Here is a 10,754-nt window from a genome sequence, read left to right on the forward strand (position 1 = left end):
ATAATTACTTATCATAACACATTAATACTCACTAGTAAATGGATTAAAGTGCATATTTCAATTAATTGACGGTTAAATGTGTTTAATTATAAATTACCTGTGCTAAGATTAAAAAAAGAAAATCAATAACCGATGGATCAAATGTGTTATAAACCCTAAAAGTTAATGTCTTGTTCAATTTTTCGAAGTATGCATAATATATAATAATATGAAAAACTTGTAGATTTGAAGATATTCTTTTAACGACATTAATTTTTTCCACAAAGGTCACACACTGGTTGAATACTTTATGCAAACGACCTTCCCTAATTTATTGCTTGTAGGTCAAAACAAACTTATATGGGTATTTTGCTAACCTACTATAAATTATAGGAGAATATTTCCATTAATGATAATGCATTAGTAAATTTGGAAATTAGTTTTTAACATTAATAGACCAATTGACAATTACCCAAAACATTTAAATACGAAAGTATGAAGATCGAGAATTGGAATAGAAAATTAGTAGAAGTCGACATTTTCTTTCTGTTAGGGCATGGTTCTAGTTTAGAACATTTTACCTGCTCTTACTCATTCCCACCAGTACTATTAATATTATTTCTACCATTATCTTATTTGTTAGTGTTATTTCTTTTATATTGATTTCTACCAATATTTATATTTTCATCTTTAACTTGTTTACTTTTTTTTTTCTCAACACATGTTTTCTAAAACCTTTTTCTTGAGTCAAAATTTAACGAAAATGCCTTTTCTATCCATAAAATTCATGTATATTTCATCTTCTTTAAACTCTACTTATTGAACTACATTAAATACATTATTATCATTAAGAATCACCCAAAATTATTAGGACATTAACTTGTAAAATATTCCCCCCAAAAAAGTACAAAAATATATGGAGAACAAAAAGTAATACTAAAAGACAAAAGAGAAGTGATGACACTATCCAAAAGAAGGAGATATGGTAACTACGTGGCATCTTCCTAATGGTTGGAGCAAAGCTGCACGCCACAACTTCACTCGTCGTCCATGAAAAAGATATCCCCCCTTAACTCTGTTTTCTACTCTGTTGTATTTTTGCCTTTTTCTTCATCAAATCATCAAACACCCCCAAAATTCTTAGAAAAAAAGTAAAGAAAATTAAAGCATATGGCAAGTATTAACATGGCTTCTGCTGCATCAAGTTTTTTGGTGGCAACTCCTAATGTTGCCTCCAACATCACAACTTCTCGTAGCAATATGTTGTTTTTTTCTTCTAACAAGATCACCACCACCACCCCTAGACTCGTCGTAATGGCGACCGCGGAAGAGGATGCCCCACCAGCCGCATCCGCATCCGCCGCTACTGCTGAACCAGCTGTTGAAACCAAAGCTGCTAAGCCACCTCCAATTGGACCCAAGAGGGGATCCAAGGTAAGTCCATTTATTTAGACAGTTGAGTTATTTGTTTGTTTTTTTTAATTTACTAAAGAAAGAAAAACTTTTGAAATTTGTGTTTTAAAAGAAATTATAGATATTTATGTGTCAATAAATTATTTCATTAAGGATGAAATTGACATTTTAAAGTTAAATCATTATTAAATATAGAATGTGTCATTTTTTTAGACTAATTAAAAAGGAAAATAAGTCATATAGTGAATATAAATATTAGTTTTGGGACTTTAACTGCGTTTAATATAATTGCTCAATATATACCTTATTATGCAGATAAATACACATCATTATATAGCTAAAGAGATCCTATTGAATTTTGTATTGAATTATAAATAGAGAGAAATTGTTTGTCATGTTAGTGCGTTTATTTTAGATCTTATCCTACAAGTCTTTTAGTCATGTTAATACTTAATAGTTATATAGAAGGAAAAATATAGAGATTTTTTACTGTTATTTTTTTAAAAAAAAATAACATTAATTTGAGATGAATTTAAATGGAGCGACATCAGATAGAAAGAGATTCTATTACATAGAGTAGTCAATAGTCATATAACTTTCAAAACGTAAATTGTTATTCTATAGACGTCATATGGGGTGAATATCATTATATTTTGCATCGATTGACTCGTTTGAAATCATGTTTGATACGAAGAAAAATATATTTTTCATGAAAAACATTTAAATATATCACTGATATAATATTTGACAGGTGAGAGTTCTTAGGAAGGAATCTTACTGGTACAAGGGCACTGGTTCAGTTGTAGCTGTTGATCAGGTAAAAAAATAATTATACATAATGTATGTCTAATTAGAATTTATTAATGATGTTTAACTTTTAATGATTTCCATTTTGTTGTTAATGTTTCAGGATCCAAAAACTCGTTATCCAGTTGTGGTACGATTTAACAAAGTGAATTATGCTAATATTTCGACCAACAACTATGCATTGGATGAAATTGAAGAAGTGTGAAACAGTCAAATTGGAATTAGTTATATTATTTGTAGAATGCAAGGCCCTTTTGGTTTTCATGTTTATTCTCTAGTTATATACTGGCTTTGAATGTGAATGAGTGTCTTATTATAGTTTTGTGGCATTGCTCAAACTCTATTCTTTCTAATATCATGAGGTGACGAATCCAAAATTTGTAAGTGATCCACATTGCTAAGATAATCGAACATTTCATAATGAAAAGAGCTATGAATGATCGAAACAAAAATTAACAACAACATACTCAGTGAAATCCTCTAAGTGAAATTTGGGGAGGGTAGAATTCGAGTTGACATTATGGCTTCAAACTAACTCAATATTCAAACTCTTCCATGAAGATATAAAAGAGGGCAGCTCGGTGAATGAAGCATCCCACGTTTAGGCAGGGTCCAAGAAAATGCTACACCCCAAGAGAGTATATAATATAGACAGCATACCCTGAATTGTCCACAAATGAATAGCTAGTCAATTTGAAGCTATTGCTGACCACATTCACATTAGAGTGCTTCTATCCATTATCTTGCTCTTTTTCAAACTTGAAGCAGGAAATACCAGAAACTATATAAATCCTTGCTTAGCAGATTTATTTGTTATTGAACATCACTATAACAAGGGATCAAGGCTCGAGAACGAGCTATCATGATCGGACTGCTAGACTCCAGAAGAGAAAGTTCTAACTGAATTCAAAACAGTCACATTGTCGATCTTGACTATCAATTCATTACAGAAAGGAGAAATGAATGCTTGCAAGGCTCGACCTCCAGCTAGAGGTAATCGCTAAGGCTGACTAATTAAAAACAGATACACCATACCTGCTTGCAACATAGGGTTGTTGCACGAGAAAGGAGGGAGATTAATTGAAACAACGACAAATCAGGCATAGATACACAAGGTTAGGTGAATACGACAAGGAATAACATTCACAATAGATACACCTATCGACAAAGCAATACACCCTGACGAAGAGGAATGACCATACTCATAGCGTTGAGGCTCGTGGACTTCCTTGTTTACGGGGTCCATACCCAAAAATAAGTGCTTAAACTCTTCCAATTTTGTTTTACGGACACTACAAACTTGAAGATAGAAGGTATTTGATTCCTTCAAATCCCTTTGCTGAAAGAATCTTCTTTTTTTTGGTACTCTTCTTGAGAGGGATGGGGTCTGTAATTCACATTTAAAGCACTGTTTTCTTAGCGAGCTTTAAAACAGAAGGACATTCAACCTCTGTACAGGTACGTGCATGGTAATCTACACCTGATCTTTTCAGGCGAACCAAGATAAGTTCAACTTGAACCTGTTCTGGTAGCAGCTTGATTCCATTCGGGACACAACAAAAACTAACGTTGTTCGTTTGGAATGAAACAAAAAGCCATCCACACCTCTCTGGATATGCTTCAGTTTCCGTATCTTCATTGTGATTGCAGCAAGGAACATAAGGAAAATAGCATCAGTGGTACAGCAATTCCACCAGCAGCAAACAAAGAAGTCAGTCCTCCCAGTCCCAAGATCAAGTAGTCGACAAAAGAAGGCTAGAATCTTCAGGATGTCCCAAGGAATGTCTTATGCAACACAAAAGTAAAACCATGCCAGCTTCGGATTGAGTCTTCTTAATAAGTTTAGTAGCTTTTGCAATCTTCTCTTTTATTCAAACTGTAATTATTGAATTGATATGATCCCTCTTACTGGAAAAGGCCAATGACAGAATTTATATGCATCTTGGGTCTGGTCCAATGTTTAATAAGTCAGTTCACCGCAAACAAATTCAATCAATCAACTTCAGCATGCATGATACATTTGTACACATCTCTGCTCAGGTCCAATGTCTAATAAGTAATTTTACTGTGAACAAAATTCAATCAATCAACTTCAGTACGCATGATGGATCTTTACAAGATTTGTCTCATGGAAAAGCTGGGTGGGTGGGTGGGTGGGGGTTTGACTACCCATAAGAAAATGAAAGCCGGCAATATTAAGCAAGCTGAATATTTGAAGTTTCGGATAAGTTTATTCGACACAAACACCAAATTCTTGTTTAGTTTTCAATTGATATAGTTTCTCATAAATATGAGAAGTGCAAGTGCTGGTCAAAATTGCAAAGTACAAAACCAGTCTTTGAGGAAGGAAGAAGGTTCAGTTAAAAACTCATGAATGAAGTTATATCAACATAGATTCCTGCTTCAACAATGAGTTTACAATCAGAAGCAAGATATATTTGTAAGGGAACAACATAATGAATATGTCAAAGAGGTCTGGAAGAATAATGCGTACAAGGAGAGCATGTGATACATCGTTTTGGCATGGTAGCTCAAGAGGGCCTAGCTCTCTATTTTTCCAGCTTTAGCTTCCGATAGCAAAGATTCAAGTTCTCCTTTCCGATACAGCTTAATAGTATCTGCACCAAAACAAAAAAAAATCCAACTCATTCGACAAGTTTTTCATATTCCAATAATTATGATATGCTATTCAATCTTTCAACACTAGTAATGCACAGATTGCAAGGAATGTCTACAAACGTGCACCGAAAAAGTAGCTTCCATCTACTATAATGACTTATTTTCATTAATTCACAATTTTTGTTGGAAGGACATAAAATGCCAACCACTCATTTTTAAAGTAATCCACAAGAGCCTGTGGCTAAAACAGTCTGGGGAAGGTACTCAATAACTATTGTTCTTAAACAAGGACCACAATGTCGTACAAATAGGTTATAAGGTTGGGAAGCAAATCAAATAATTATTTTCAAGGAATAAACGCAGAATAGCAATACTGTCTCTGCAAATCTATGGTGAAAGCATAAAACCAATCAGAGAATATACCTGTACAACCACCAATGTGTTTGGCTCCTGGTCATAATAAAAAAAGAGTCATTTATTAGAAGTCCTTCACAAAAATAAATATCAGCAGCAAATGCCAACAAAATTTGAAAACAGGCAACTCTCTTCATTCAGAGGCAGTATACTTACTGTCAAACTATGCAAACAGCTTCTTCTTTTTCTTTTTTGATAGGTCAAGCAGTTGTTTTATATTTAGTTTTTTATGCTGTATGTAGGGGTTCAAACATATTGTCTCTAAAAGATGAAATATCTACAAATACTTATGGTGCTCTTCACAAAGACGTCTATTACTTCTGAAAGTTTCACATATAAATAATTTTTTGTTCATTATTACGTAGAGGGGCAAGATCATCCCCGAGTTTCAAAAATTGCAATTGACCCAAAGGATTGGCTCTAGATGGATTTTTTTATGAAGGATGGCTCTATATGGATTTCCCGGTCATCAAAAGAAACTTATCTGCTTATTTTGTATAGAATTATATAAATTCAGGACGCTCCCATAAAAATAGATAAGATCCAACAATTTGTTGTCATATTCCAAACATTTGTAGAGATCAACAACTCTACAATACCAGATTTCTTACCAATGAATACATTGGGGACCGTATGCTGTCCAGTAAGCCTTTCCAGCACTTTCTGCAGTTGTGGCCCTTGGGGACCTGAAACAAGTTAGTGATAACATCAACTAATTGGTAAAAAGTATACATTTGTTTATAACTAGAGCATGAAATGCCATAGTTGCAACTTAGATAATCTTTGTTAATGGAAAAAAAATTAGAATGCAGATAATCAAAATGAACTAATAAGACTTCTTGGGAACTGTGCACGCACTTTGCCCAAGTCTATTAGGTTTCCTTTTACATTTATTTCCCTTTTTTTGGGAGAAGTCTGTAGGTAGTAGAAGAATATACAAAGGCCGACATGCACTTATGGTTGATTAATATTATGAGAAACAACACAATTTCGGAACATTTCCTCTTTGTTTGATGACAGTTCTACTTGCAACACAAGGTTGCATGTTGCTACCCTCAGCCGTGGATTGTAATTTTGTACCATCAATAACACTAGAATTTAGGGTCACCATCTGCTGATATTTTAAGACATGGTAAAAGGAGCCATGCATTAAAAGACAGACATTCATGTAAGTTACGTACAACCACTTCCAACTGAACTTTTTCAAATTCCCAAACAGAGTTGTAGCCTACTGATGTGGATGAAACTACTCCATGCAAGATGGGAAGGTGCTTACATGCATTTGGTTTTCTAAAGAAGTTGCACACATCACAATCAAAACTGAAGGAAAGCTGATGAACTTCAAGCTTTCATAATTGATCATCATCCAGCCAACTAGACGGACTCCACAAAAAAATATGATTGATATATTCGTGAGGTTCTAACTTCTAAGCACAAGATACCAATTTTTTCCTATATACTGTGATTAAGATTCAACTTCCAAGGTGAAGTCCGTTTTACCCCTCTCAACAAAGGCCCCAGCAGCTAGACACTATAAGATGTAAATTCTTATGGGAAAGCAGCAATCTTAACAACAAGATCCACTTGGTGAAATGGTCTGAAGTCATACTTTCCAAAGAACTAGGTGGACATGAAATCAAGGAACTATCACTACATAACAAGAGCATGCTGATGAAATGGCACTGGACTGCTGGAGGTACAGTCAAGAGAATGCTGTCTTACAGAAAGAAATCATTACAGCAAAATATGGGAGGCCTAACCACTGGTGCACCAAACCTGTCAGAGCACCTCATGGTACAGGGCTATGGAAGAACATAAACAGGCTATGGGATGATTATTCCAGCAACACATATTTCCAGATGGGAGATGGGGTTAACACAAAACTTTGGACAGATAAATGGATAGAGGACACAACACTGAAGGAGGCTTTTCCAAATATCCTCCTCCTAGCAGGAAGTCCAGAACTTCATTGCTCAAAATATAGAGAACAACTAATGGAACCTGACTTAGGATGAATCTGCAGGACTGGGAAGTTGATGAACTCACACACATGCTGGAAGTGCTGAGGAAATGCACCATCAAAACCCAGTTGAGAGAGAAATTAAAATGGGTCAGCTCTACGGATGGAACATACACACTCAAGGATGGTTATGCATCGATGAGCTCCAACAGTATGATGATCGATCTATGGCCTTGGAAGCTAGTATGGTAGAAAAAATTACCAACTAACATGAGTTGCTTCACACGGTTGGTCATAAAGGGTGCTTGCCTCAGCCAGACTATCTACTCAGAAGCAATTTTCAGCTAGCAAACAGTTGTGATATATGCTAAGCTGACTCAGAATCCATCAATCACCTATTCTTTCACTGTCCAAAGGTTATAGATTTCTGGAACATGTTCCTCAGTGTTTTGGGTTTGACTCAGTATTTTTGGACTATGGCTTCACTGTCAGAGATGCCTATGTGAGCTGGAACTCAAAGAAGGTGACAAAACATCAGCAAAAACTGGAAAATGGTATCTGCAAGCATTTTCTGGTGCATTTGGAATTTTGGACTGAAAGAAACCATATATGTTGGATGGGTTAGCAACTTCAAGCTGCTCCCCGAAGGTTAGATATTTGGTTAATCTTTTTTGTGGGCTAAACTTTCCCCTTTAAATAACACTGACTTACTTTTGGACTTGATCAGCCCTCTTGTTTTATAGAACTCCAACTGTAATTGAGCTGATAAACTCTTCCTTTTGTAATTTCTTTGCATCAGCTTGATGCCTTTGTGATATCCTACTCTCTTTTTTTTTTTGTGAAGCTGGTAAAGTTACCTTCATGATATCCTACTTACTTCATCAAAAAAAATAGTCCCTTGTACTTCTCTCTCCAAAGTAGGCACCAGTCTTGGCAGATGTCCTAAGGTTCAGGAATAGTTAAACAGCAAATAATTTAGAAAATGTGAATCCAAGCACAGCTCCCATCTACATACAGACCATTATCCACCAACATTTTTCGTACATGAAGTCAAAACAACAATATGAGCTAGCCTTAATACACTAAGCATCTAATTCCATAAAAAGAGTTGTCATCTAACTCAAGATCTCAAATAATTGTTTCAAATGCCCAGAAATACCACTAACTCGACCAACAAGCATTTTGGCCAAAACCTTGTCGCGTAATGGAATTTCTTGTCCCACATTTGAGGAATTAGGTAGATGTGGTGGAGACAAGCAACCAGAATCCATAATTTTGCATCACAAACATTCCGCTTGTTTAACAACATGAGTTTTGCAGAAGAATAGCAATCTACCTACCTAATATCAACTGATTCACTTATTCATCAGGAACTTGAACTCAAGTACTCAGCTGTATTAGATATAACCAAAATAAACCATGCTAGTGGACTATCTATACGGATTTTCATTTGTGTGTATTTAACTCATTAATCACCTTAGATTCAAAGTAATATCTGCATATAAGCCTTAACTTCATATTCACAACATTCATCCTAAATTTTCCTACATAAAAAATTATAACGATCACATTCTCCATTCACATTAAGCAAAAATATGATTCCAACACAAAGTAAATATTTTTTCCCCAATTCATGAAAGCATGAGGCTCGAAAAGAAGATGTACCAAAATAAAGTAAAAGTTCTTGACTTTGGAGAAACTTACCCATTTCGTCCAATTCAATAACAAGAGGATCTACACCAAGTCTCTTGAACAAAACTTTCACCTCAGTTGAATACCTTAACAACAAAATAAAAAATAAAAAAACCCACTTCAAAATCCAAAAAATTAAACAACCCCAATTCAATATTCATCACAGAAAGTGGACAATTAGGCACGGAATTCCATTTTTAACTAAAATATTACGCGAGATACTAATTCTACAACTTACGAACACCAACTTTTGGAGTAGACAACAACTGGGTTTTCCGTAATAGTCTTCTTCACACTTTCCTCCAATCGGGACCCGAATGAACCCGACATCGCTCGAATCTGGACCCGACCCATTTTCCGAGGTCCATTGTTTTCGATTCTGGACCCAAATCTGATACTTGGAACACTGCAATTGGAATTGGGAATGCGCTGTAAATGCACCATAATTTGAGTTCCAGTTCCAGGGTGAAAGGAATGAGGGATAGAGAAAGTGCTGAAGTTTTTTGTGAAATTCGAATTGGCAGCCATTTTTGTTCAGTTCAGTTCCTTTGTTGGATTTTTTCTTCCTTCTATAGTTGGTAAATTCACATGACTTCACTTTTTAATTGCCTTTTCTGCTAAATTGAGCAAAAGATTTAATTTAATCTCTATAAGCTATGGATCCAATCTGATGGTAAACTTTTTACTGGATTACGTGTTTTTGTTTTTTTGTTTTTTAATAAAAAGGTTTTATACATAAAATTCATTTAAACACTTTAATTACGATTTGTTCTAATTGAATATCCGAACATATGATAAACTATTTTATTACCCTCTTTCAGTTCAAATTTTTATTTTATTACCCTCTTTCAGTTCAAATTTTTATTTTATTACCCTCTTTCAGTTCAAATTTTGAAAATAAATTGTTGCTCTCAAGTATATGTTACGTAAATAAGATAACTACATAAAATATGTTGATCTCGTTTAATTATATAATTCATTCTCAATTGGGACAAATATGAGATTTTTGTTATCAATCAAGTCCATCTTATGAGGAGACTGATGGAGCAGTATAGGGAGAGGAAGAGTGACTTGCATATGGTATTCATCGACCTGGAAAAGACTTAGGATAAAGTCTCACGAGAGATACCATGGAGATGTCTAGAGGCTAAAGGTGTACATATGGCGTACATTAAAGTGATCAAGGACATGTATGAGGGTGCCAAAATCAGGGTAAGGACAGTAGGATGGGACTCAGAGCACTTCCCTATCGGGATGGGGTTGCATCAAGGATCATCTCTCAGTCCGTTTTTATTTGCCTTGGTGATGGATGGATTGACGCGACAAATTCAAGGTGAGGTGCCATGGTGTATGCTTTTCGCGGACGACATAGTCCTGATCGATGAGACTCGTAGTGGAGTTAACGCTAAGCTGGAGGATTGGAGACATACCTTGGAGTCTAAAGGGTTTAAGCTGAGTAGAACTAAGACAGAGTAATTAGAGTGCAAATTCAGTGAGACACCTCAGGAGGTTGACGCAGAAGTTAGGTTGGTGACCAGGCCATCCAAAAGAAAAATAGTTTCAAGTACCTTGGGTCTATCATGCAAGGCAGCGGAGAGATTGACGATGATGTCACACACCGTATTGGGGCAGGGTGTATAAAATGGAGGCTCGCTTTCAGTGTGCTATGTGACAAGAAGGTGCCACCACAACTTAAAGGCAAGTTCTACAAAGTGGTGGTTAGACCGGCTATGTTATATGAGTGGAGTGTTAGTCGGTTAAGGTCTCTCACGTTTAAAAGATGAAAGTTGTCGAGATGAGAATGTTGAGATGGATGTGTGAGCATACTAGGAGCGACAGGATTAGAAACGAGGCTATTCGGGACAAGGTA

The 10,754-nt window shown here is 35.5% G+C and overlaps 2 protein-coding genes across 2 annotated transcripts; one reads left to right on the plus strand and one right to left on the minus strand.

The window, feature by feature from the left end:
- The first annotated feature begins 1,053 nt into the window (after positions 1 to 1,053).
- Positions 1,054 to 2,517, plus strand: LOC129898848 (photosystem I reaction center subunit IV A, chloroplastic). Its single transcript, XM_055973550.1, has 3 exons — positions 1,054 to 1,413; positions 2,144 to 2,209; positions 2,303 to 2,517. The coding sequence occupies exons 1-3, from the start codon at positions 1,150 to 1,152 to the stop codon at positions 2,402 to 2,404; spliced, it is 432 nt and encodes a 143-aa protein (XP_055829525.1). The 5' UTR covers positions 1,054 to 1,149; the 3' UTR covers positions 2,405 to 2,517.
- Positions 2,518 to 4,536: 2,019 nt separating this feature from the next.
- On the minus strand, positions 4,537 to 9,538 carry LOC129898847 (monothiol glutaredoxin-S10). The gene is made up of 5 exons (XM_055973549.1): positions 9,123 to 9,538; positions 8,897 to 8,970; positions 5,844 to 5,918; positions 5,242 to 5,268; positions 4,537 to 4,817 (listed from the first exon to the last, which is right to left on the minus strand). Exons 1-5 carry the CDS (start codon positions 9,410 to 9,412, stop codon positions 4,741 to 4,743), a joined length of 543 nt encoding a protein of 180 aa, XP_055829524.1. The 5' UTR covers positions 9,413 to 9,538; the 3' UTR covers positions 4,537 to 4,740.
- Positions 9,539 to 10,754: the final 1,216 nt, after the last annotated feature.

The sequence above is a fragment of the Solanum dulcamara genome, chromosome 8, assembly GCF_947179165.1.
Source record: "Solanum dulcamara chromosome 8, daSolDulc1.2, whole genome shotgun sequence".
NCBI lineage: Eukaryota > Viridiplantae > Streptophyta > Magnoliopsida > Solanales > Solanaceae > Solanum > Solanum dulcamara.

What these genes read in the sequence shown, in the direction of transcription:
- LOC129898848 (XM_055973550.1), top strand. Translation starts at nt 1,150, where the DNA reads ATGGCAAGTATTAACATGGCTTCTGCTGCATCAAGTTTTTTGGTGGCA. An exon ending in GACCCAAGAGGGGATCCAAG is followed by an intron (nt 1,414 to 2,143) that starts GTAAGTCCATTT and finishes AATATTTGACAG; the next exon opens with GTGAGAGTTCTTAGGAAGGA. An exon ending in CAGTTGTAGCTGTTGATCAG is followed by an intron (nt 2,210 to 2,302) that starts GTAAAAAAATAA and finishes TTAATGTTTCAG; the next exon opens with GATCCAAAAACTCGTTATCC.
- LOC129898847 (XM_055973549.1), bottom strand. Translation starts at nt 9,412, where the DNA reads ATGGCTGCCAATTCGAATTTCACAAAAAACTTCAGCACTTTCTCTATC. An exon ending in TATTGAATTGGACGAAATGG is followed by an intron (nt 5,919 to 8,896) that starts GTAAGTTTCTCC and finishes AACTTGTTTCAG; the next exon opens with GTCCCCAAGGGCCACAACTG. An exon ending in ACACATTGGTGGTTGTACAG is followed by an intron (nt 4,818 to 5,241) that starts GTATATTCTCTG and finishes GTTTTGGTGCAG; the next exon opens with ATACTATTAAGCTGTATCGG.